This window comes from Heteronotia binoei, chromosome 18 (assembly GCF_032191835.1).
Source record: "Heteronotia binoei isolate CCM8104 ecotype False Entrance Well chromosome 18, APGP_CSIRO_Hbin_v1, whole genome shotgun sequence".
Lineage (NCBI taxonomy): Eukaryota > Metazoa > Chordata > Lepidosauria > Squamata > Gekkonidae > Heteronotia > Heteronotia binoei.
The window spans coordinates 18,814,459-18,841,033 of NC_083240.1; the positions used below are offsets into that span (position 1 = coordinate 18,814,459).

Here is a 26,575-nt window from a genome sequence, read left to right on the forward strand (position 1 = left end):
GGGGTTCCCACAATTCAAGCACTTGCATTATGCTGCATGACCTGCAGTAATCTTAGCTGGAGGGGACCAGGTTGTCCTTCTTAATGATGTGACTGAAAAACCAGCTGAAGCTGGACAAAGGGGATAGATGAGATTTAAACATCTGCTTGCAGAGCTGAATCTAGGACTTGTCTTGAAATAAAAGATCAGTGCTTTTAAGGTCAGTGTTTTTTGAGTGAGGCTGGGAATGCATTGGAGCTAGGGTTGCCAAGCCAATTCAAGAAATATCTGAGGACATTGGGGGTGGAGCCAGGAGACACTGGTGGAGCCAGGGACAAGCTTGTGATAAGCATAATTGAACTCCAAAGGGAGTTCTAGCCATAACATTTAAAGGGACCGCACACCTTTTAAATGCCTTCCCTCCATTTGGAATAATGGACAGAGGCACTTTCTTTGGGGGCTCATAGAATTGGACCCCCTGGTCCAATCCTTTTGAAACCTGGGAGAGGCACCGGATGCTATGCTGAAAATTTGGTGCCTCTACCTCAAAACACAGCCCTCCCAGAACCCCAGATACTCACAGATCAATTCTCCATTATACCCTATGGGAATCAGTCTCCATAGGGAATAATGGAATGCCCGGCAGACATTTCCATCCTCCCCCCCCACCCACCCCAATGACCCTGAGCGGGGGGAGGGCCTCCAACCCAGGGGATCCCCTGCCTCTACCTGTGGATTGGCCACCCTAGTTGCAAGCCAGGTTTCAATTGTCCAATGAATGAAATGCTAAAGGCAGCTGTCACGGAGATTTATATCTGGAGAGCTGAACAGCAGAAGGGGCAGAAGTCAGATGGCAAAGAGAGGACAGAAGGCTCAGTTACCCAGGACAGGGCATTGCAGAGCACAGGTGAATCAGAGATCTGGCCAAAAGAGTAAGCTATCCCTGGAGTAGGTAAGACCTATTCTTTATTATTGATGAATCAGCAAAGGAAGATGGAATCTGGATAGTGTACATTACCGTGGAAAGAGGAACAATGCTTGTAATGAGCTAGTATGAAATCTGTTCCTTGCTGGAATCTCCCTTTGAAACTTACCTATTGAACGGTACCCTTTAAGGCTATTACTGAATGTATAATAAGTGGAGGAGAGAACGGTTTTATATTGATTGATTTATTTCCTTATTAAAACGTTTATATCCCCTCTTTCCTGGGTTCAAGGTGGCTTACAGTAACATTTGAAAACACTCCCTGTTAAAATCAAAAATAAAACAGTCAACTAGGGTTGCCAGCCTCCAGGTGGGGCCTGGAGATTTCCCATTTTTAAAACTGATCTCCAGCTGGTGGAGATCAGCTCCCCTGGAGAAAATGGCTGCTTTGAAGGGTGGACTCTAGGGCATTGAACCCTGCTAAGGCCCCTCCCCTCCCCAACCCTCCTTCTCCTGGATCCACCCTGAAAGTCTCCAGGTATTTTCCAACCCATACCTGGCAACCCTACAGTCAACCCTAAATCCCCTCTTCAAAAAAAAAAGATGCCTGCTATTCAAACCACCTCAAAAGCAGGTCTAGAGGTGCCTCCTGAATATCTCCAAGGAGGAGGCACCTTCACCTCTTCTGGGATTTGAGCTGTCCACTTCTAGGTGGTGGCTGGAGATCTCCTGGGATTACAGGTGACAGAGATCAGTTCACCCGGAGAAAATGACCACTTTGTAAGGTGGACTCTATGGTATTCTACCACACTGAAGTCCTTCCCTTCCTCAAACTCCATCATCTTCAGGCTCAAGTCCCCAAATCTCCAGGTATTTCCCAATCCAGAGCTGGCAACCCTAGATGCCACTCTGTTGAGGAAGGGAGATGGTATTACAGTTGATGATGATGATGATATTGAATTTATATCCCACCTTCCACTCCGAATCTCAGAGTCTCAGAGCGGCTCACAATCTCCTTTATCTTCCTCCCCCACAACAGACACCCTGTGAGGTGGGTGGGGCTGAGAGGGCTTTCAAGGACAACCTCTGCCAAAGCTATGGTTCACCCAAGGCCATTCCAGCAGCTGCAAGTGGAGGAGTGGAGAATCATATTCGGTTCTCCCAGATAAGAGTCTGCACACTAAACCACAACACCAAACTGGCTCTCTACATGACAGAGATCAATTCACCTGGAGAAAATGGCTGCTTCATAAGGTGGACTCTGTAGCATTATTCTCCAGTTGCAGTTCCTCCCCACCCCAAATCTCCAGGTATTTACCAACCCAAACCTGGCAATCCTATCAGGGAACCCAAAGGACCATAATGGAAAAGGCCCAGGCTCTGGTCGACTGCTGATGGACCATCCAAAATAGGCAACGGATTGCTACCTAACTACCATAGCTGATGCACAGGGACATATGGAAGGAAGGGGACAGTCCTTCAGAGTATTCATACTTTGCTAAATTAATTACTTCAGTTATTTTATTACAATTATTCATTGGAACTAGCAGGAAATCTTTCTGGGTGGAGGTCGACAGCTATACTTCAGTGCACCCCTTCAGTTATCCCAAAAGTATTGGGATAGCTGTTCCAGGTCTCTCGCACAAACACTGCAATCTGGGGGCAATATTGTTCTGATGGAAACTTCCACTACCCCCGCTGGACAACGCTACCACCAGGACTGCAAATGACGATGTCCAGAAATGCAGGTAGCAACTTACACATTCTTCAGAAACGTAACTTAGGACATAGATGTAGAAAGATAAGAATTGGATGGTTTTCTTTCTCTTTTCTTTTTCTTTTTTTTAGAAGACCAGAAAGGGGAACTTTCTACATAACTTCTGAAGAACTGGAGAAATTTCTACATAACTGTCTAGTTGCGAGGAAACTTGCTCCTCCCATTCAATCTGGAAGGTGGAGAAGCAGCAGGGTATTTCTCTCTCTGTTGGCATGAAACTCTTCAGTTAACTATCAAGGCTAGCCAAGACACTTCCAAGGCGAGTCTCTCTTAAAAGGCTAAGAAAACAGGAGTCACAAGCACAAATTATTGATTCCTCAGATGTTTACCAGGGCTGGAGAAAGTAAGTACCATATGGTCCGCACTTACTAGGTCCAGGATTTCCTGTCTGGACAGAGGCCAATATCTTCATGTCATTTGCCCTGTTGAGGGAGTGATACCTTCTCTAATGAATGATCTGTACTTTCTGTGGCTGTTTTGGATTGGGGAGGGGGGGGGCTGAAGCCCCGTCTCCCTCTGTGCGCTCCCAGCTGTGCAATGTGTGATGGGGAGTGGTATCGAAGCCAGTTTGGGAAACCCTGGCACAACACATTAAAAATTACAATGTGCAGTCCATTGTAACCCAGTCATGGTTTTAAAATGCTCTGAACAGAATGAATGTAATATCAATATTATTGGTGACTTCTTGACATCCACTGGATGTTTAACAAATATGGTGAAGAAAACATTTCTCAAATTATGTGGAAAGGCTATTTTTTCAACTGTTTACTCTGAGAGATCCTAAAGTTGAGTCTTTAGCATCTCCAAATTCAAGGCAGCTGGTGTTTCATGCATCCAAGGACAAAGACAAAGGGTTTTACCTAATGCAGTCTCTGAAGCTGTGAGGTAAAGGGGGAAAACTCATTTTCAGTTTTTCTGCTGTAAATCTTTCTTTCACAGAACAACTGTTGCTCTGTAAATGAAAAATACAAGTAAAACAAATCAGAAATGGGGGCAGGGAACAAACTACTCATACCTGTTGCGTGTCGTTTGGTCAGAAGGTAATTGGTTGATTACTCAATGAACAATGTTTAAAGTACAGATACTTCTCTGTGTGTGTCCAAAGGATTTTATGTTAACTGTCATCCAGTCTTGGCGTTGTTCCTTCCTCACTTGATATTTCTTCCAGGTCCTTACTGGAGGGACATGAAGATCCTTTTGGGAGTGACAATGCTTCTAGCCAGCAGTAAGTACCATCAAAGTTGACCGGGCCATCCATGGTAGAACTTGACAGTGGTCCGTAAACATCCCATGGAGGAGCTGCTGGGGTATCACCTGCTGAGGTTGAGGACAGTGGCAGAAAAAAGAAAGAAAGAAAGAAAGAAAGAAAGAAAGAAAGAAAGAAAGAAAGAAAGAAAGAAAGAAAGAAAGAAAGAAAGAAAGAAAGAAAGAAAGAAAGAAAGAAAGAAAGAAAAGGAATTTAGCTAAATAGGACACTGAACATGGGCATGGAAGTTTGTTTAGCTCTTTTAGGCATGTTTAGTTGTTACAGTTTTGGTGCTCCAGTTGGGAGAGGGAGAGAACCATAAGAAGACTACTATGCGCAATCCTTTTGAGATGTGATGAAACCATTTTGTGTATTTTCGGGCTTGGATACATGTGATACAAAAGTCAGATTTTGATAGTACATGTTTGCCTGTACCTAAGCTGGAATCTCATCCTATTCACACAGAGTGGTGACTGTCTGTACCAGGAGCACTGGGAGGGAGGAGCATGTTTTCCCATTTGCAAAGTGGGAAAGCTGAAATTGTTCAGACTTTTGAAAGCCGTAGCTTTTGAGTGCCATTGCTCGCTGGCACATTTATTTACAAGTTCAGATCTCCATTCTGCTATGGAAGCTCTCCCAGGGACTTTAGGCTAATTCTCTCTCAGCCTAACCTAACACCCAGAGTAGTGATTGTGAGGATTAAAAGAAAGAGCAAGGGAGAGGGATGTTATAAAGCAATCTGGGTTTCCACTGGAGAGACAAATGGGGTATAAATAAAGTGGTCTAATAGGGAGAAGGAATAGCCAACCCCCCTTTCAGACCTAGATTGATTTGTGTTGGACACAGTAATACAAGGACATATGTGGAACAGCCACTAAAGTCTCTGCTTCTCGTGCAAAAGGAAGATTTAAATATAGGCACTTTTTTAGCAATTAATTTTAAAGATTACAGGGCCATTTTACAGCCAGTCAGGAAGGGGGAAATGTCTTTAAAAGTACTCACAAGATGCCCAAACGGAGTGTGATTCCACCTGAATACTGAATTCAGATCTTTCATTAGAGAACAAAATTGTTAGGAATCCAATGCATTTCAGTCTTTTCGGTGTTGCTTTTCCTTCTCTGGTTGGATTCACACAAGAGTCATTTTGTGTTGCTTGCTGAAGAATTGCTCTGCTGTGACCACAAAAGCTATAAAAACCTTTCTACCCGTGATTTTTGAAGTCTTTAAAAAGCCTCCCTTGCCCACTGATCCGGAAGCTGTGAGGCTAATGCTGTTGTCTCCATTGAGGTGGAGGTTATTTACAAGGAACCTCAACATCTATGGAGAACCGAATTTATGAGTGGGGAAGTGATAACACATCCTTCCTTTCTAACACATTCAGCCATTAACTTCTTCCATAACTGTTTTGCAGGTGTTCTTTTGGCCCAAGGGAGCCTCCTGGAATTTGGAAAAATGATTTTAATAGCAACTGGAAAAAGCGCATTCCCAGAGTACACTGCTTATGGATGCTACTGTGGACTTGGTGGCAAAGGGCAACCCCAGGATGCCACTGACAGGTAATTGATAGCAAAGCAATTCTTTTTTTTCACTAGGATTTGTTCTAGGGGGGAAGTTTGGTTTCAGCTGGTGAAGTTACTAGGTGAGATGATTACCCAGAGGTGGAATTCTAGCAGGAGCTCCTTTGCATATTAGGCCACGCACCCTGAGGTAGCCAATCCTCCAAGAGCTTACAAAAAAGAGCCTTGTAAGCTCTTGGAGGATTGGCTACATCAGGGGTGTGTGGCCTAATATGCAAAGGAGCTCCTACTAGAATTCCACCCCTTACGTCAGCTTCTCACAAATAACCAAGAATGCATTTGGTCACTTCCAAGAACCTTAAAGAACAGTCTACAAGGTTCGGGGCTGCAAGTTTGGTAATGGAAAGTCAAATTGCTTGTTGAAGTCCAAGAAACGCACTTCTCATTTGTTGAATACTGGAAGCCACAAGTTATAGCTTTGGGAAAAGTGCAGAAAAGGGAAACTAAAATGATTAAAGTATTGGAACACTTTCCCTATGAAGAAAGGTTAAAATGCTTGGGGCTCTTTAGCTTGGAGAAATGTCAACTGCGGGGTGACGTGATAGAGGTTTACAAGATTATGCATGACATAGAGAAGGTAGAGAAAGAAGTACTTTTCTCCCTTTCTCACAATACAAGAACTCATGGGCACTCAATGAAATTGCTGAGCAGTTGGGTTAGGATGAATAAAAAGGAAATATTTCTTCACCCAAAGGGTGATTAACACATGGAATTCACTGCCACAGGAGGTGGTGGCAGCTACAAGCATAGCCAGCTTCAAGAGGGAACTGGATAAACATATGGAACAGTGGTCCATCAGTGGCTATTAGCCACAGAGTATTGTTGGAACTCTCTGTCTGGGACAGTGATACTCTGTATTCTTGGTGCTTGGGAGGGGCAACAGTGGTAGGGTTTCTAGTGTCCTGGCCCCACTGATGGACCTCCTGATGGCACCTGGGTTTTTTTGGCCACTGTGTGGCACAGAGTGTTGGACTGGATGGGCCATTGGCCTGATCGAATATGGCTTCTCTTATATTCTTACGTGAAATGTTGCTTCTGTCACACTGCTTGAGCTCACTACTCAAGTCTTGGTGGTGGTGGGAAGTGCCGTCAAGTCACAGATGATTTATGATAACCCCAGAAAGGTTGCAAGGCAAGAGATGAACAAGGCAAGAGATGACTGAGTGCCTCTATTTAGCAATCCTAGAATTCCTTGGTGATCTCCCATTCAAGTACTAACCAGGGCTGAGTCTGCTTAGCTCTGGAGATCTGGGCCAGCATGCTGGAAAGCTGCAAAACCAGTTTTTCACTCCAGTGCCCAATTCCCCCCACCAGATTGGGCCATCCTAGGCCATCCAGGTCAGTGCACTGACCTCACAGGAACCTTTTAAAAATCTTAGGGAAATGCATTTCTTCTTTCAAAGAACAATTGTGACACAAGTATGGAATGTATTTGTGAGTCACAGACCACTCCAGGGCACTCGCAAAGTGTACCGCTTTTGACTGGCCTTTGGGCCCTCAGTTTGGTGTAGTGGTTCAAGCCAGTTTGGTGTAGTGGTTAAGTGTGCAGACTCTTATTTGGGAGAACCGGTTTTGATTCCCCACTCCTCCACTTGCACCTGCTGGAATGGCCTTGAGTCAGCCATAGCTCTAGCAGAGGTTGTCCTTGAAAGGGCAGCTGCTGTGAGAGCCCTCTCAGCCCCACCCACCTCACAGGGTGTCTGTTGTGGGGGAAGAAGATAAAGGAGATTGTGAGCTGCTCTGAGACTCTGAGATTCAGAGTGGAGGGCAGGATATAAATCCAATATCATCACCATCATGATCAGGCTCAAGGGCTTTGACAGGCTGCTTGGAGTGGATCTTTTGCCATGTTTTGGCACAGCACATCCCCTTTGCAGCTTTTAAGAAGCTGCTGGGGGGAAAGGTGGCCAGATGGATCTGAGAGGTTCATGCTTTCTTAAGGGAGGGAACTGTTAGGGTTGCGAGGTCCTTTTCAAGAAATATCTGGGGACTTTTGGGGTGGAGCCAGGAGCAAGGTTGTGACAAGCATAAGTGAACTTCAAAGGAATTCTGGCCATCGCATTCAAAGGGACCACGCACCTTTTAAATGCCTCCCCTTCATGGAAAATAATGAAGGAGAGGGGCTTATAGAATTGGACCCCCTGGTCCAATCTTTTTAAAACTTGGAGGGTGTTTTGAGGAGGTACTGGATACTATGCTGCAAATTTAGTGCCTCTACCTCAAAAAACAGCCGCCCCCAGAGCCCCAGATACACACAGATCAATTCTCCATGATACCCTATGGGAATCTGTCTCCTCCCCATTTTCTGATGCCCCTGAAGTGGGGGGAGGGCCTCCAAACTGGGGGATCTCCTGCCCTCACCTGGGGATTGGCAACCCCAGGAATTGTCCACACTACATATAAAGAGGTGATGGTATAACCTCGTTATAGTTAAACATTTCCATTGAATTCAAAAGGTTTAAATAATGATTGACCTTAGCAATTATTGGTAAGATTTAAATGATTGTTGCTAATAACCCTTTTTTTTTGGTGTGTGGGGGGTGGCAAGGTGCTTTAAGTCAGTGGGTTGCTTAAAGCAGCCATCCTCTTAGGTGACCTTCCCTGGGAACATGATGGGGAGGGGGGGGGTTGTTTTACCACTGAGCACACATCACTACAAGCAGCAGTTGGCCTGTTCAAACGGCTTTGTTTGGTGTAGTTAAGTGTGCAGACTCTTATCTGGGAGAACCGGGTTTGATTCCCCACTTCTCCACATGCAACTGCTGGAATGGCCTTGGGTTAGCCATAGCTCTCGCAAAAGTTGTCCTTGAAAGGGCAGCTGCTGTGAGAATCCTCTCAGCCCCACCAAACTCACAGGGTGTCTGTTGTGGGGGAAGAAGATATAGGAGATTGTAAGCCACTCTCTGATTCAGAGAGAAGGGCGGGGTATAAATCTGTCTTCTTTAAAGCAGCGATCTGCCCTTTAAAACTGCTTTTGGCATTTGGGGGGAGGGGGTAATTATTGTGTGGTCCTAGCCAATACTCCCTCTAAGCTGTGGAGTCTTGTCAGCAAAAATTCTACTTCATGAGCTACTGGCATTAAAGTTGTGAGCTGCTGTATAAATTAGTTTGCTCCGGGGCCATTTTTCCTCAGCTAAGACAAAAATGTTCGAGTCAGAGGCTAAAAAACTGTGAGCTAGCTCACTCTAACTCAGCTTAGTAAGCACCTTGGTCCTAGCCTCATGGAAGAAATATCCACCCTTTGCTATATATGTGGTGGATAAATAAACCCACCCCGTTCAGAGGCAGTGTACCTTTGCTGGGGACTTTGATCTCTGTGCCTCATCTGTCAGTCTTCTGGCTTCCTTAGGCATCTGGTATGTCATAGTGAGAAATAGGTGGCTGGAAAAGAGGAACAGCTGGTTTTTATGCCCCACTTTTCTGTACCCTGAAGAGCCTCAAAGTGGCTTGTGATTGCCTTCTCTTCCTTTCCCCACAAAAGGGGCCTTGTGAGGTGCCTTGTGGGGCTGAGAGAGTTCTGAAAGAACTGTGACTTGCCAAGGTCACCCTGCTGGCTTCATGCAAAGGAGGAGTGGGGAATCAAACCCAGTTCTCCAGATTAGAGTCTGTCACTTTTAACCACTCTCAGATGTATCCTTGGTCCAATCTAGCAGGGCTTTTACATCCATGTATTTGTTTCAGGCTGTGCTCTCCTTTCTCCTTTCCTCCCCCATCCAGTTGCTGCCTTGTGCATGACTGCTGTTACAGAGCATTGAAAGGGAAATGCGAACCAAAATTTGACATATATAGATTCAGCTATCATGAAAGAAACATAACATGTGGTAAGTCAAAAGAGTCATAGGTTCATCTTCAAAAAGTAAAAGTTGTAGGACTGTGTGGCCCTGATTTGAAATAGAACTCCACGGGAAGAAGGAGGGTTAATTCTTCACATGTCACACAAACACACACAAAGACACATGCCCATTCATAATTTTACTCAGGGCTTTTTTGTAGAAAAAGCCCAGCAGGAACTCATTTGCATATTAGGCCATACCCCCCATGTCACCATTGTTTCACACAAGGCTTTTTTGTAGGAAAAGCCCAGCAGGAGCTCATTTGCATATTAGGCCATACCCTCCCATGTCACCATTGTTTCACACAAGGTTTTTTTTGAAGAAAAAGCCCAGCAGGAACTCATCTGCATATTAGGCCATACCCCCCATGTCACCATTGTTTCACACAAGACTTTTTTGTAGGAAAAGCCCAGCAGGAACTCATTTGCATATTAGGCCATACCCCCCCATGTCACCATTGTTTCACACAAGGTTTTTTTTAAGGAAAAGCCCAGCAGGAGCTCATTTGCATATTAGGCCATACCCCCATGTCACCATTGTTTCACACAAGGCTTTTTTGTAGAAGAAGCCCAGCAGGAATCATTTGCATATTAGGCCATACCCCCATGTCACCATTGTTTCACGCAAGGCTTTTTTGTAGAAAAAGCCCAGCAGGAGCTCATTTGCATATTAGGCCATACCCCCCATGTCACCATTGTTTCACGCAAGGCTTTTTTGTAGAAAAAGCCCAGCAGGAACTCATTCGCATATTAGGCCATACCCCCCCATGTCACCATTGTTTCACGCAAGGCTTTTTTGTAGGAAAAGCTCAGCAGGAGCTCATTTGCATATTAGGCCATACCCCCCATGTCACCATTCTTTCACGCAAGGCTTTTTTGTAGAAGAAGCCCAGCAGGAACTCATTTGCATATTAGGCCATACCTCCCATGTCACCATTGTTTCACGCAAGGCTTTTTTTGTAGGAAAAGCTCAGCAGGAGCTCATTTGCATATTAGGCCCTGGCACCAAGCCAGCTAGAACGGGGGGGGGCACAGTGGGAGGGCTTCTAGCTCTACTGGTGGACCTCCTGATGGCACTTGGTTTTTTTGGCCACTGTGTGACACAGACTGTTGGACTGGATGGGCCATTGGCCTGATCCAACATGGCTTCTCTTACGTTCTTATGTGAACTGTGTTCCTGTGCATTCCTGCTCAAAAAAAAGCTCTGATTTTGCTACTAGGAACTAGCGTCCCTGCACTGTTCTTAGCCTTTTAAGGAGAAAAAGACAGACACTATTCTTAGCCTTTCAAGGTCAAAAAGTCAGGCCCTTTAAAATCCTGTCTTTTCCCCTTGGCAGTGCTAGTAGCAGCCTGATGTGTGCATGTGGTACTCAGCAAATACGCTGGTGCTGAAGGGCTAAACCTCCCTTCCTCTCCACAAATGGATCGGGGTCCTTTGTGCCTGCAATTTTACTTCATAAACATGATCAGCGATCTATGACATCTAAAAGGATTATCTGTTGTGTATTTTGTTTGCATGTGTGAGTCTCACTGTGGAGCTGCAATGACAATAATTTTGAAATGTATCAACGCTTCCAGTTTCCCCATGCAAATGTTGGTATCACAAATCCACAGTTTGCATGTGACATTTTCTCATCATAATTTGAAAGCTCTGGTCATTGCTTATACACACACCATGCCTTTTAAGAACTATGGCATATGCTATTCTTGTTGAAAATCACAGCATGCTGCACACCTCCTGCAAGGTACCACATGTGCCCCCAAAATAACAGCAATGTGGGTGAAAGAAAAACAGTCCCAGGGATTTCCAGAGAACTTGTATAGAAAAATTATCTTGGCCAAGTACATGGGGCAGTTTCCAAAAGTCCTGCAAGCCGTAGCAGTCAGATCAGTGACAATTAGAAACCACCACATCTGCCTTTGGAGGAGGTAAAAATCAGGTGAACTGGAATTCTTCTTCCAGGGTCAAAATGGACCTGATGATTGGTTCAGGACTGCAACATCATCACAGACGGCTTCCATAGGGCGATTCTCAGTTGTGAACTCACTGCCTCTGTACACACACCGACGTATTGGGAAGGAGGGTGTTCCTGTGTACTTGCCTCTGATATCTTCTCATGGCTGTCATTTTTCCCCATGTCATATCACTGGAGGGCTTTTTGCCAATTTTTTTTTAATTCGTAATTTTAGCAATATAATGCTACAGCAATGTGACAGCTATTTTTTTCTGTTGACAGCCTATATCAGAGGTGGCCAAATTTGCTTAATGTAAGAACCACGAAGTATAAATGTCAGATATTTGAGAGCCACAAAACATGAACAGATGTTTGAGGGAGGGAGGGAGGGAGGGAGGAAGGAAGGAAGGAAGGAAGGAAGGAAGGAAGGAAGGAAGGAAGGAAGGAAGGAAGGAAGGAAGGAAGGAAGGAAGGAAGGAAGGAAGGAAGGAAAATAGATGGAGGGAGAGGCAGAAAGAAAGGAAATGCATTCTTCAAACCACTGACCGGCTTGACGAAGTGATTTAAAGAGACAAATGCCTTCTCCAAGCCAGTTGATGGGGTGGTGGGGCCCTTCAAGAGCCAAACAATATGTGTGAAAGAGCTACATGTGGTTTCCGAATCAGATGCAATTAACTTGCTGACCAGAGAGAGGCAGCAGCGTTCCAATTTTGCACATAAATTTGTGAAAGATCAGAACATTGTTAAATTCTCTACACATATATTGCAAGTTCTGCAAGACGCTCCCTGGAGGAAGGACCTGGTGGTCCGATATGGGCTTTACACTGCTAGCTGTCCGTTGGAGCTCTTTTTGGATTCACGTCTTGGATTTATTTATGATTTGGACTGATATATATATATGTGTGTGTGTGTGTGTGCAAATATGCACATGCGGTATGTAAAATGATGAGGTTGCTGAATGGCACTTTTTTTCTTGTATGAATCACATTTTGTAAATATATTTTTCACAGAGTGGTTTGGATTTATTAAGTTGCAATTTCATTCCTCTGTGTAGCCTATTGTGTATCTTCACCATCTGGAGACTGGCAAGTTGGCAACCCTACCAACAATTTTCTAACCCTCTCCTTTCTGTCAGCAGAGGAGGGAACCTGGTGCGAGATGGAGATCTGCGAGTGTGACAAGGCCGCTGCCCTCTGCTTCCAAGACAACCTGGACTCCTACAACAAGACACTCCGTTTTTACTCCAATATCCACTGCAACGGGACCATGCAATGCTAAGCAAAAAAAATTTCTGATTGTTTTTAAATCTGGCTTTTATGATATGTTTATTGTGATCTTATGCCAATTTGTTGTGAGCCACCCTGAGCCCGCTTGTGGGATAGGGTGGGATATAAGCCTAATCAAACAATAAAAGGGGGGGCCAGCAAAAATAAAGTATAATAACAAAATTGCAAGCAAAAATTGTTCCAGAAGCTTCTATATATGTCAAATAGATGGAAAAAAAGGCAAAATTACGAGAGCCAGTTTGGTGTAGTCGTTAAGTGTGCGGCCTCTTATCTGGGAGAACCGGGTTTGATTCCCCCCTCCTCCACTTGCAGCTGCTGGAATAGCCTTGGGTCAGCCATAGCTCTCACAGGAGTTGTCCTTGAAAAGGTAGCTGCTGTGAGAGCCCTTTCAGCCCCACCCACCTCACAGCGTGTCTGTTGTGGGCGGAAAAGAAGATATAGGAGATTGTAAGCCATTCTGAGTCTCTGATTCAGAGAGAAGGGTGGGGTATAAATCTGCAATCTTCTTCTTCAAAATTATGGGTCTTGGATCCTGCAGGGCCATTCCAGTAGCATAGGTGGAGAAGCCTCTTCAGTCAGTGCCCAAACTATCAAAACAGTTCCTCAGAATCTGATCCACAACTACAAACATTATGCAGATAAAGAACATTATACACAAACCGGCTTGATTTGCACAAGACATCGCTGAAGCTGCCTTCCACCGAATCGACCCTTGGTCCATCAAGGTCAGTATTGTCTATTCTGAATGGCAACAGCTCTCTAAGGTCTCAGGCAGAGATCTTTCATATGGCCTACCTTCTGGTCCTTTCAACTGGAGATGTGGGGGATTGAACCTGGAACCTTCTACGTGCCACAAAGATGCTCTTCTGTTGAACCACAGGCCTTCTGCACTTGGAAAAGAGAGCCTGGGATCAGCACACCCCGCTCCCCTAGCTGAGGACCCAGGTGGTCATCTGAGTTGTCGTCACCTCCTAAATTTAGTCCAGACAGGATCACTCCCTCCCCACAACTTTCTGCCTCTGGGTTGGCAAGCAGGGAGTGGGAGGAAAGGAACAAACTGTTTCTTTTAGTGGCCTAAATTTGGCACTTGAGTTTCTGGTTGAGTTGCTGATCCCCAGGGCTTTGGGGGTAGAAAAAGCCCTGCAGGAACTCATTTGCATATTAGGCCACACACCCTTGGCATCACTATTGTTTCACACCAGGGGGGGGGTTGGTAGGAAAAGCCCAGCAGGAACTTATTTGCATATTAAGTCACACACCCCTGACACCAAGCCAGCTGGTACTGTGTTCCCGTGCATTCTTGCCCCAAAACCTCCCACTGATCCCTACGAAAAGTTAGCCGGGCAGTGAAATATCCCATTTGTGCATTTTAAGCAAAATATTAAGACTCAAAACTTTGGAAATGCATTAAAGGAAAGTTAGTAATGCATTCTTCCTGACATGTGGCCAAACACCTACCAACAGGTTAAAGTAGGGGGGAATGAATCCATGTGTACTACTCAGACCTTTTTTTGTAGCTGGAACTCCTTTGCATATTAGGCCACACACTCCTGCTGTAGCCAATCCTCCTGGAGCTTACGGGCTCGTAGTACAGGGCCTACGGTAAGCTTCAGGAGGATTGGCTACATCAGGGGTGTGTGGCCTAATATGCAAATTAATATAGTGGGTGCAACACAAGAAAGAGGGAAGGTGGAAGTGATCATAGCTCTTTATTAGGTACAGCATGGTATAGGGCTGCACTAACTAACTGGGCCCTTGGGGCAGGGGCATCCCTAGACTGTCTGGCACCCTAGGCAAGGCTAATTTCTGCTGCCCCCCCCCACCTGATAATGTCACCAAGTCACATGAGGGACGCCCAATTCGGGGGCCCCAGAAGGCTGGCACCCTAGGCAATTGCCTAGTCCGCCTACTGCAGAGCCGGCCCTGTCTTGGGGCCAAGTTATATACAACTCAGGGTTCCCGCGGAAGCATGTTATTGGATCATTCAAACCAGCAGGGGGCCCATGGTTGCAGCAGGGAAGCAGGGATTTGGATCCTAATGCTCATTGTTCCTGAGTCCTATGGTTGCCAATCCCCAGGTGGGGGCAGGGGATCCCCCGGTTTGGAGGCCCTCCCCCCACTTCAGGGTCGTCAGAAAGCGGGGGGAGGGGAGGAAAATGTCTGCTGGGAACTCTGTTATTCCCTATGGAGATTTATTCCCATAGGAAATCATGGAGAATTGATCTGCGGGTATCAGGGGCTCTGGGGGGGGCTGTTTTTTGGGGTAGAGGCACCAAATTTTCAGTATAGCATCTAGTGCTTCTCCCCAAAATACCCCCCAAGTTTCAAAAAGATTGGACCAGGGGGTCCAATTCTATGAGCCCCAAAAGAAGGTGCCCCTATCCTTCATTATTTCCTATGGAAGGAAGGCATTGAAAAGATGTGCCGTCCCTTTAAATGTGATGGCCAGAACTCCCTTTGGAGTTCAATTATGCTTGTCACAGCCTTGATCTTGGCTCCACCCCTAATGTCTCCTGGCTTCACCCCCAAAGTCTCCTGGCTCCACCCCCAAAGTCCCCAGATATTTCTTGGATTAGACTTGGCAACCATACTGAGTCCCCCAGCTCAGTCCTTATGGCTCCAATGAGCCTGGCAGGAACACCCATTCACTTTGGTCCGGATACATAACAGCAATGGAGTTCCTGCTACAAAAAAAAGGCAGCTGCATCAGGAAGCAGCTGTAAGGTGAATGGACTGTGTAGGTCACCTAGCTGTGGACTCAGTGGCTCAGCCAATGTAAGGGCATTTGAAGCAGGGCAGCGGCTCGAGTTCATGAGAAGAGACAGCACAGTTTGCTATTCTGCCAACTTGGGAAGAAACAGATACTCACAAAAGTTTGCAAATATCTCTTTTATACTAAATTTGTGTAGTTTGTCAGTTCCCAAAGCAGCTGGCAAGCTTAAAACGAGTACTGTGTATTCTGTTAGTTCACCTTTCTGGCGGAGACTCAAACAACAATGTACTAGTCAGGCAGCATGAGATGTTGAACCGCCAATGCAATAGGAGCAAGATTGCCGAATTAGAAGCTGATGTGCCAAAAGCAAGAACAACAAAGAGTAAAGACAGCACTTTAGTTGCATCTTTTATCTTCCTTGAGGGTGCAGCTCCAAAACAGGAGCCCTTCTCTATTAAAACACAGCCTGACTCACCCAGTGTCTCTTTTGAAATCATTAGACTAATGCATTTATCAACTTTCCCCAACGGAAATCAATAATATATACCAAAGCTGGCAAAACACGCCTCATGTCCCCTCCAAGTCACAAGGTGAGTTTCATATTAAGTGGCCACCTGATGTCCAAAGCTGCTCACAGTTTGTACCTGGGCGCCCACAGCCTTGAACAACCTTCAGTTCTACGATTCTATCTATTGAGTACTCCTCCGTCAGTTTGGACTTCACATCCTTCTCAGACAATGACCGAATACTTCCAAATCGGACGGTGGAAGAACTGAACTTCTTCATCCTCATTCCTCAGTGTTGGGATCACCAGGGAATCCTGAGCAATCTTTTAGGGTGGTGTCTGATAATGAACCACCTCCTTATGTTTGCAGTGCTGGTCGCCTCTGGTAAGCAGAGTAACCTTCCTTGCTTTTTCATGCTTTTTCATTGAGTGGTTTTACCCACTAGAGTGGAATCAATAGGAGACTGTGACGGTTCATCCAGGGGTGATTCCCCATTGCAGGGGCATTCTCAATGGGCTTTGAGCTTCTGTAGGAGGGTTTCCCTACCCATACTTTCCCCTCCACCTGCCATTTCCTCCCCTTATTTATGACACTGTTTGTTTGTTTTTTAAATCAGTAGTAGAAATATTGGTATAGCACAGGGGTGGCCAAACTGTGGCTCGGAAGCCACATGTGGCTCTTTCACACATGTGTGGGTCTTGAAGCCCCCACCACCCTGTTGGCCAGCTTGGAGAAGACATTTGTCTCTTTAAATCACTTCTCCAAGCCAAGCCAGCCAGCGGCTTGGAGAATGCACTTAAAGTTAAAGTTTCTTTCCACCTCTCTCTCCTCCCATCTATTTGTCTGCTTGCCTGTATTACGGCTCTCAAACATCGAATGTTCATGTCTTGTGGCTCTCAAACATCTGACATTTATTCCATGTGGCTCTTACATTAAGCAAGTTTGGCCACTCTGGCATAGCAGAATTTTTAGTGTCTATGGCCAGCCATTTTCTTCAGGACTGTCTCTCCTGGCATGATCCTCCCCGTCTTTTCTTATCTTCATCTCGACATTTATTGATGGTCCTTGGGCCACAAACTGTCTGCCTTGTGTTGACAAGAGTAAGGGCCTTCTCAGTAGTGGCCTCCGTCCTGTGGAACCAGCTGCCCGAAGAGCTGTGTGCCTTGCGGAACCTCCCTGGGTCCCTCGGGGCATGCAAGACTGCTCTTTTTCAGGCAGCCTTTGGGTGACTGTGATCCCCAAGCAGCTGGTATCCTTCAGCACACCCTACCCTGCTCGGTAGTGTAAAGATTTTCATGGGGATTGATTTTTAATCATTTTATACGTTGAAACTTTATTTATTGTACCTTTTGCATTATTTTTGTCGGGTGTATTTTATATGCTGTTAGCCACCCTGAGTCCCATTTGGGGGAGAGGGAGCAGGATATAAATTTGATAAATAAATAAAACAAAAGCCCAAGGCACATGGGTGAAGCTATGCCAGCCTGGAATAAATCAGTTGCTAGTCACTCAGCTGGTAGAGAGTTGATGCGAAGCTCCTGATTGTTTTCTATTTCATTCAGGACCTTTAGCCTCAAAAAGCAAGCAAGGCTCTGGAAAACGCATCAGTGGATGTCATATCAGGGATCACCACTGATGCACATCTGCATTAGAGCCTCTGTTCTTCATATGCCAGCTCCCTTTCTTCTAGGACTAGTCCTTTGACTTGGTGGTGGCACATCTTGACTGCAGACGTGTATATATATGAATTAGATAAAAGCCATCAGTTGGCAATCAGGGCTGTGCCAAGTCTGCTTTAACTCTGGTCAAGTCTGTGTTTCAGCTTTGGTTCAGGGGGAAGCATTCTGGGTAAAAGCCACACTGTATACCAATGCTGCTAGCTCGAACTCTCCTCTCCCCCCTCCCTTCCTTTGTTATGTAGCTTTGCTTTGAAATGGGAATATGTGAAAGAGATTATGGTGCCTTCTCAGGCTGGGCGCCGGGGAGGATCCGCCCAAGGCCACCAGGCCTGAGAACGAATTTGTAACATCAATGTGTGAATGTGCCCTGTATAGTACCCCCTCCCTAAAGAATCCCTTTGAAGTATACCTTATATGATTACACTTTACTGTATGATCTTCAGTCTTTCAATCTCCATGAAGTCGAGAACAATGATATCAATAAACTAGAAACTTTGTATCAACAAGGCCTCGTTATTGAATCAGCCGACTTGACAGGCTGGCCCCAGATTATCTGGCACCCCAGGTAAGGCTACCACCTCCCCCCCCCCCACACACACACACTGATAACGTCACCGAGTCACATGGGAGGCACCCAATTCGTGACCCCCCCCGAAGGCTGGCACCCTAGGCAATCACCTAGTTTGCCCTGTTGGCAATCATGTAGTGACTGTTGATGTGTCACCTGACCTCTTCATCCCTCAACACCAATAGCAAAGGCAAACTGAGCTGCTCTCCTGCAAGCAGGATTTCATTTGCTGTCGTCCTTGTTGTTTTCTAGGTGATTTCGACGCCCACGGGAAGGAAGAAGACCGTGAACAAATGCTTACCGATGTGGTTAAAATAAACGGCAGCATGTTTAAATCGTATGGTTGCTACTGTGGAGTCGATGGCATTGGTCATGGTGATCCCAAGGATTATATTGATGTGTATATTGCTGATTTAGAGTTCTTCACTCTGCGATCGGCACCTCCAGGAATTTCCCAGCCTGGAGGTGGCAACCCTGTGGCCCACAGTCACAACTTGAAGTCCCTAGGCCCAAACTGTGTACTAGGGCTGTCAACCAGGTTGGAAGATTCCTGGAGATTTTGGGGGGTGGAGCCTAAGGAGGGCAGAGTTGAGGGATGGAGGATCTTCAGCCTAATGCCCTGAAGTCTGCCCTACAAAACCAGCCATTTTCTCCAGGGAAACTGATCTCTGTAGTCTGGAAATCAGCTGTAATTCCTGGAGATCTCCAGGTCCCACCTGGAGGTTTGCAACCCTGTTGTGGTTTGCAACCCTGTTGTGATGCTCCATAGTATGCAAGGAGGCCTTTTCTACACTGTTTGTCTTGTTGCTTTAAAAAGATGTGTTTGCATGCACTGTTTTGTTCCCCACCCCATATCGTTTCTACAGCCCAAGCCCAACTTGTTTAACTTGTCTTACTCGATATCTTTGCTGTTAGATTCCAATGGCATGATATCTTCTAATCTATTCACTGACGGACTGAAAGGTTTTATCATAACTTGAAATATGCCCTGGCCCCCAGTAAGAAAAGCACAACTGGTCAGTACCTGCAATAAAATTGCTCAAACTGACTATAAAGAACATCACGATAGAGTTGCAGCTATGTTACACTTTGCAAGAAGTATGGCTTACCATCAGCCAGCAATTCATGGGAGCACAAACCAGATGAGATCAAGCAAAATGATAAAACAAAGATTCACTGGGACTTCGGATTACAAACAGATAAACACTCAGAGCCAAACACCCCTGATATCACAATTGTGGGGAAAAAGAGAAATAGGGTATGGATCATTGACACTGCAATCCCAGGAGAAAGCAGAACAGAAAAGAAAGAACAGGAGAAGACCTTGAAATACCAAGACCTACAAATAGAGTTAGAGTGCCTCTGGGAGAAGGCGATGCATATTATTGTGATGCCACAACAATGTGACGCCACATTGTGCCAATGTTGTACCAATGTGATGCCACAACAAGGAGCTACAGTCACACCTATGATGGCGAAGATGTTGAATGCTGTGAGTGATCCTCAGTCCTTTTCACATAATGATGTCATGGCAGTCTTCATTGGAGCAGTGCCTGGACATTCTGGGCATTGAGCAAATAACACCAGCTCAGCGGCAGAAGACAGTGTTGCTTGAAACAGCAAGAATCCTGCAAAGATGTATTTGCAGTTCCCAAGAACTTGGCTAGATCTTGAACTGCAGAACACCATCTACTAGTCCAGGGGTGGTCAACGGTAGCTCTCCAGATGCTTTTTGCCTACAACTCCCATCAGCCCCAGCCATTGGCCACGCTGGCTGAGGCTGATGGGAGTTGTAGGCAAAAAACATCTGGAGAGCTACCACTGGCCACCCCTGTACTAGTCAAATATCTCACTGTGACAATTACTAATAATAATAATTTGCAGTTTCACACCAGTCCAGCAACTCCTGCTGGAATACTGTAACACCTTTTTACATTCAGTTCCTCAGACAGCCAGACTTAACCGAAGATTTGTTAACTTCAATTATCTTTAATTCATACTCTTGTTAAACTAACCCTTCTATTTCTCACATGTACAGCTTCTAACCTCTAAATGTCAGACCTCAAACTTGTCTAATGAAACTTAAATGTCAGGCCTCAAACCTGTCTGACAAACCTTTCGCTGTCAGAGATGAACCTTTTCCCAGGACTCATGTCCTCAGGACTAGTTCAGAGCACTGCTCTCATTGGCTCTTGTGTCACTGGGATATATGTCCTACCTGCCACACCCATTGCCAAAAGTTAGTTGCACATAAGCAACATATATGGTAAAGATCTGTGGAAACTGAAAGGTGAGCTTCATACCTAACGGGATGGATTATCACAGAGCAGTCTATACCACAAAGTTCATATGCAATGCATATATACTAGTATTCTTCTCTGAAAGCACCCTTTGAAAATAGTTTGGTGATATGTCATAGGGCAGGGGTGGCCAAACTTGCTTAATGGAAGAACCACATAGAATATATGTCAGATGTTTGACAGCCGCAAGATGTGAACATCAGATGTTTGAGAGGCAGAAGGAAGGAAGGAAAATAGGTGGGAGATGGAGAAGTGGAAAAAAGCAACCTTAACTTTAAATGCATTCTCCAAGCCGCTGGCTGGCTTGGCTTTGAGAAGTGATTTAAAGAGGCAAATGCCTTCTCCAAGCCGGCCAGGAGGGTGGGGTTGGGGCTTCAAGAGTCACACAATATGTGTGAAAGAGCCACATGAGGCTCCTGAGCCACAGTTTGGCCACCCTTGTCATAAGGCACGTTGTTTTAACAGATTCAGAACTGAATTTTCATTCCCCCCCCCCCCACATTTCTTTCTCACATAGGTGTTGTCAGATCCTTAACTGCTGCTATAAATCGCTAAAGGCTTTCCAATGTGATGCCACGACAAGGAGCTACAGTTACACCTATGATGGCGAAGATGTTGAATGCTGTGAGTGATCCTCAATCCTTTTCACATAACGATATAGAAAATCATAACATTTTATGTATGGTTGTCCCCAGGGCTTTTTGGGGTAGAAGAGGCCCAGCAGGAACTTATTTGCATATTAGGCCACAACCTCTGACATCACCATTGTTCCACACAGAGCTTTTTTTGTAGCAGCAGCACAGCAGGAACTCATTTGCATATTAGGCCGCATCCCCTGGTGCCAAGCCAGCCCTGCTCAAAAAAAGCTCTGATTGTCCCACAGTAGCTTCAGTACCCTGGGGCTATATGGACATCATTTCTTCTGTTGTACCATGAGCACTGGGGGGGGGAAATTGGTTTGGGGGCATTTCACACTGCAACTATATCCCAGGATGTCTTTGGTATTCGATAATCTTGCATGTATAACCTTCCACATGGCAGCCTAGGCTGGCCCATCAGATCTCGAAGCTAAGCAGGTTTAGTCCTTGCCAGTATTTGGATGGGAGACCACCAAGGAATACCAAAGTCGCCAGATGCAGGCAATGGTAAACCACCTCTGAACATCTCTTGCCTTGAAAACCCTTTGGTGTCCCTTATGTCAGCTTGAGGGCAAAAAACGAAAAAAAATCAGCATATTGGCAGAAAGTCAATGGGCATTTATGGGTTAACAGTTGATATTCCTACAACTCTTCCCCACACAGCTGCCAGAATAAGTCTGCTGTTGTTTTCATTATTTAGTTATTTAATGAATTTGTACCCTGCCTTTCTCCTCAAAGGGGACCCAACGCAGCTTACGTCATTCTCCTCTTTTTTATTTTATTCTCGCAACAATCCTGTGAGGTAGGTGAGGCTAAGAGTGTGTGACTTGCCCAAGGTCACCCAACAGGCTTCCATGGCACAGTGAGGATTTGAGCCTGGGTCTTCCAGATACTAGTCTGACACTCTTAACCACTGCACCACACTGTCTCTCTTTACATCAGTGGCTAAGATCTTGTGAAATAACACCACAAGATCTTTGCTTCAGTAATTTTTGGGAGGGGAGGAAGTTAAACCCCTCCTCACAATTTTTTGTCTTTTCAGGGTTTTTTAGGGGGCGGGGAATCCCCCTTCCAAGTACATGGCCCCTTTATGCAGTTTTTGTTTTGACCCATACTTTGGGGGCATGTTCAGAATTAAATACACAGATATTTAATGTAAATGTTGCCTAATACATCCAGTTCCTCTACCCCCTTCCCCACCCCAGGAAGAGCTGCCACAGGAAGACTCTTGGGTGCCGTGGGGAGGGAACTGAGTAACAGCGCTGCTTGGTAGATCTTCCCAAAGATGGTGGCCCTTTTACCACTACTTTGAGGTGCCAACCCATGAAGTCAACATTGACCTTTCCAAGTCTGAGCCAGTGCACTTTCTGCTCTTTTAAAATATTAAATGCTTTGTCACATCATGTTCACTAAAAAAAGAGAGAGCGGGAGGCTGATAGAACTGTTCAAAGATTAGAACGAAAGGCACAAACACAGGGAGTTCCACATTAAAAGGCTATAAATTGCAAACCGAAAGGGTAAGAATCAAACATGAAGAGTTCTGTATTAACAGTGTGTGCTTCAAAGATTAGAAGAAAAATAGCCAAGTACAAGGCATTCCATATTAAAAGAGCATAAATACCTGAGTAAAAGGATATTGGGGGGGAGGGGAAGAATTCTATATGAAAAAAATATAGAACTAAAAAAAAAAACTTTGTAATGGGTGGTGGTGGTCCCATACATCCCACTGCCTTTATAGTTCTCTGTCACCCTTTTTAATAGTAAATAATTTCATTCATGATGGGCCAGCTGTTATAGTTTATTTATTTATTATATTAGGCTTATAGCCTGCCTTGCCTTTCCACAGCAGGTTCAGGGTGAATACCAAGAAGAGGCAATAATACACTAAAACAACAATAAATTAGTCATGGACATAATAAAATCCAATTCATAGTAACAATTTTAAAATTGAACAATCAGATGGCAATCAGTTTAATGAGCCATTCCCACAATTTGGGAAACTCTTTAGTTTCTGATATATAGAACATAATAATCTGGTAGCCATTAATGTGTGAGAGGTCCATCAGTGGCTATTAGCCACAGTGTGTGTGTGTGTGTGTGTGTGTATAAATTTTTTGGCCATTGTGTGACACAGAGTGTTGGACTAGATGGGCCATTGGCCTGATCCAACATGGCTTCTCTTATGTTCTTATGTGTGATGTTCATTTCCATATATATTTTATTCCCCTTTTTTCCTTTCCTGCATCTTCAATAACTTCCGTTTCTTTGTTATACTGGCTGGCCTCATCTAAAAGCTTCACTGGTTTCTCAAATCAAGCACCAATACTTGATTATATGTTTCCACTTAAAAGAAACAAACCCATCCCCCCTGAACATGAATGAATGCACCCCTTTCCTTATAGAAGATACTTGTTCAAACTCTGTCAAAATTGTTTCTTTTTCTCCATTTGATTTTATATATAACAGAGATGGACTGTGATGAGTATACAAACAGGCTCTCCATTTTTACCTCATCCATCTCACATCGACCGGAAGAAATAGGAAAGAAGCTCATTCCAGAGAAACCAGAAGGAGAAAAATGTTTAAATTGCTCTCTCTTGGAGGGTGATGATATCACCAATACCACATTGGTGTAAACTCCACCATCAATGTAGCTGTATTGGTATAAGAGCAACAAATAGATGGTACCAACGGTATGAAAGCGGAGGAGCGGGGTTTAGTCCAGGAGTCCCCAACATGGTGCCAGCTGACACCTTCCTGATGCCCACTTTTAGAAAGTGGGTGGGGCCAGGCAGTGCTTTTGCCCAGCAAGGCTTCTGATTGGCCCTTGGGGATGTGATTGGCTGTGTAGATTTTTTAAAACTTAGCTTTGGCAGCAGCTTCCACCACAGCAGAAGAATTTTCACTGCATGACTGAAGTGAAGCTGTGGCAATCATAGTGTGGCTAGCTCCGCCTCCCATGGCAGCCATTTTGTGGCTGTGCCTACCAAGCTGTGTCAGAATTCCAAAGGTGCCTGCAGGCTCGAAAAGGTTGGGGGACTCCTGGTTTAGTCAGTATCCTAAGCCCCCTCAGCACAAGTTCTGTATCCAGTGCTGGCACAACACTATGCCACTGAAAATGTTGGCATAAGTATAAGCACTACCCCATCCTTTGCTGGTGGCCTTGGGGGTTGGCTGCCCTGCCACAGAACTCAGTAAAGGTGAAAAACAAAATCCCTCTGAACCATCCTCCATGCCTGCACAACCACAAGGCCACTGGAGATACCAACTGAGTCTGCAACCACTCTCAACCATATAAAGTAATTTTTAAAAACTAACCAGGACACTCTTATCTGTCAGGGTGTGAGGCTACACCTCTCTGGCTTCCTGCCATTCATTCTTAGGAAACACTTAGGTGCCTTTTGTGCAAACAGCCCTGGGTGAGAACAAACACTGCTACAGCATATTGCTAGCCCGGGTCTGCTCAAAACGCAGCCCAGCAGATGAACTAGGAAAGCATATGATGCGTGCCCAGCTGGCATGGGAACAAACAACAAAAGCCCAAACGTACAGAGCTCGTGCCTTTAAAACATGCTTGCTGTATCGAATCCTGGGAACCACACTTTCATTGGGGGATGAGAATTCTCTTCCTTACCTAGCCCCCTTTCACATAGCCATGGTAGCAACAATTCACAGCAAAGATGACTCTTAAAACAGCTGTAGAGCAGATACCCCCTAAGGCTAACACTGAAGCATGGAAATATGAAATAAACGAGGAGCTTAAAAGATAGCATTGACATCATTACGTTTCTTAGTAATTTTCCTCTCTTTCTTCGTTGACCCCTTTTCTCTCTTAACAGACACGGCAAACCATCCCTTGTGGTGTGAAACACATGTCTGTATGTGCGACAGATATTTTGCCATCTGCCTGCTGGATTCCCATGGTTTATTCAACCAGGACTTCATTCCTTTGGGGAGAAGGGACTGCTCAGGAGACCCACCCCATTGCTCTGACAGTTGAGTCTTCCACACTTGTCCAGGTTCAGCATCTGTCAGTTAATGTTTCTTCCATGTGTGTCTGGTTCCAGTTTATCAGGCTTGATGTACACCTGTTTGGAGAATAGCCAGAGAGTTGAGCCAGTACAAAATCTGATGGGTTCCTGGTGATGTCAGAGCAGAACTTAATGAGATTGTGTGGGACCAGGGCAGAATCCTGAGTCTTCTTGCTTTTCAGACATGATAGACTAATGAATCTGGTTACCTTAAGAAGATAGATTTATTGATTGAACTCATAAAATAACTGGCTGACTGGCAACTCTTTTGGTCAACAAATTGGACATGGAGGATGTCTCTTATTTGATGGACTGCTAAAAACCTATGTAGAAATCATTTCCCCCATAATCACACATACAAACCTGATGTGGAAATGCTTTGTGATCTGTGGAGAAGCACTGCAAAGAGTATAGTCCTTGATGAGCTAGGTTCAAGTCCAGTAGCATCATAAATGTCAACAGGATTTGAAAGGTATAAGCTTTCAAGAGTCAAATCTCCCTTTCTCAAAAGGGCCTTAATAGATGCTTTTACAATCGAGACAATTTCACTCGCATGATTTTGATGATAAATGTCTACTCCACTGGATTGCATTAAACCATAATTTCATATCTCGTGTCTGTCTTAAACTGTCCTGTGGAGCCACTGTTGGTTCCATTGCAGAAGTTACATGCAGTCGTGAAAGTAACATGATTTCACAAAGAGATCAATAACAACTCCACTGGGGGCTTCAAGGGACACAGAACAGCCTGGAGGGGAAGGCAGCACCTACTTCTGACTACATACCCCAAATGCGAGGAGAAAAGGGCACATATGAGTCTGGGAGACACAAAAAGCACACTGAACTACAACTCTGAAGTCCTACAGTCATTTCTTAACAAACACATGGGTTTTGTAATGTGTAAAGAGGCTAACAATCTAGAGCAAGGATGTCAAACGTAAGGTCCAGGAGATGGAACTGGCCACTCCAGGGCTCTTATGCAGCCAGCGAGCAACTGATGCATGGAAGAGAGTACTGTTGGGAGTGAGTGGAGCCAATCCACTGTGGCTTGAACAGGGCAGAACAACCTCATTAGCAGCAGACAAGCGTCACGGGAGCATCTGCCCAGCACTGCACAGCTGCCTCTTCAGTCCACCTATGTGGACTTTCCTCTGCACCCCACTTCCAGCCATGAGGCCTTGCAGTGAACTTGGATTTTACCAGCTGCTGACCTAGATGCAGTTTCTGGCATTACATTTTATGGCACACATGGCCCAGCCAGACAAAGTGACATTTATGTCAGATCTAGCCCTCGTAAAAATTAGTTTGACACCCCTGATCTAGAATCTTGGCGACAATCTGCCAGTTAGCCACTGAAAACACCAGCAGGGTCTTGGCCACTCCAAGGAAACACATGGTATGCTGTCCCTCTCAGAGTTGATTCTGGAAACTTCCACAGGTGAGTCCTATTTATTAAAAGTTTCTTTCTGGGAGTCCTGGTTTCTCACAACAAATTGGCTCCTAGGCTGGGTGGGAGCCATCGTTTCTTCTTCCAAACAACAAAGCATTGGCTATCAGCTGCCCA

At 45.1% G+C, this 26,575-nt stretch overlaps 2 protein-coding genes across 2 annotated transcripts in view; both read left to right on the forward strand.

The window, feature by feature from the left end:
* LOC132587346 (uncharacterized) overlaps positions 1-12,569 on the forward strand; it is a 36,628-nt gene extending 24,059 nt beyond the window's left edge. Inside the window, exons 6-9 of the mRNA XM_060259621.1 lie at positions 3,787-3,906; positions 5,339-5,483; positions 9,222-9,325; positions 12,430-12,569. Of these exons, the coding sequence (XP_060115604.1) occupies positions 3,787-3,906; positions 5,339-5,483; positions 9,222-9,325; positions 12,430-12,569 (509 nt within the window). The remainder of the gene's footprint in view (positions 1-3,786; positions 3,907-5,338; positions 5,484-9,221; positions 9,326-12,429) is intronic.
* Positions 12,570-15,954: 3,385 nt separating this feature from the next.
* On the forward strand, positions 15,955-25,031 carry LOC132586913 (acidic phospholipase A2 2-like). Its single transcript, XM_060259068.1, has 4 exons — positions 15,955-16,180; positions 18,296-18,443; positions 20,861-20,967; positions 24,821-25,031. The coding sequence occupies exons 1-4, from the start codon at positions 16,141-16,143 to the stop codon at positions 24,979-24,981; spliced, it is 456 nt and encodes a 151-aa protein (XP_060115051.1). The 5' UTR covers positions 15,955-16,140; the 3' UTR covers positions 24,982-25,031.
* The last annotated feature ends 1,544 nt before the right edge of the window (positions 25,032-26,575 follow it).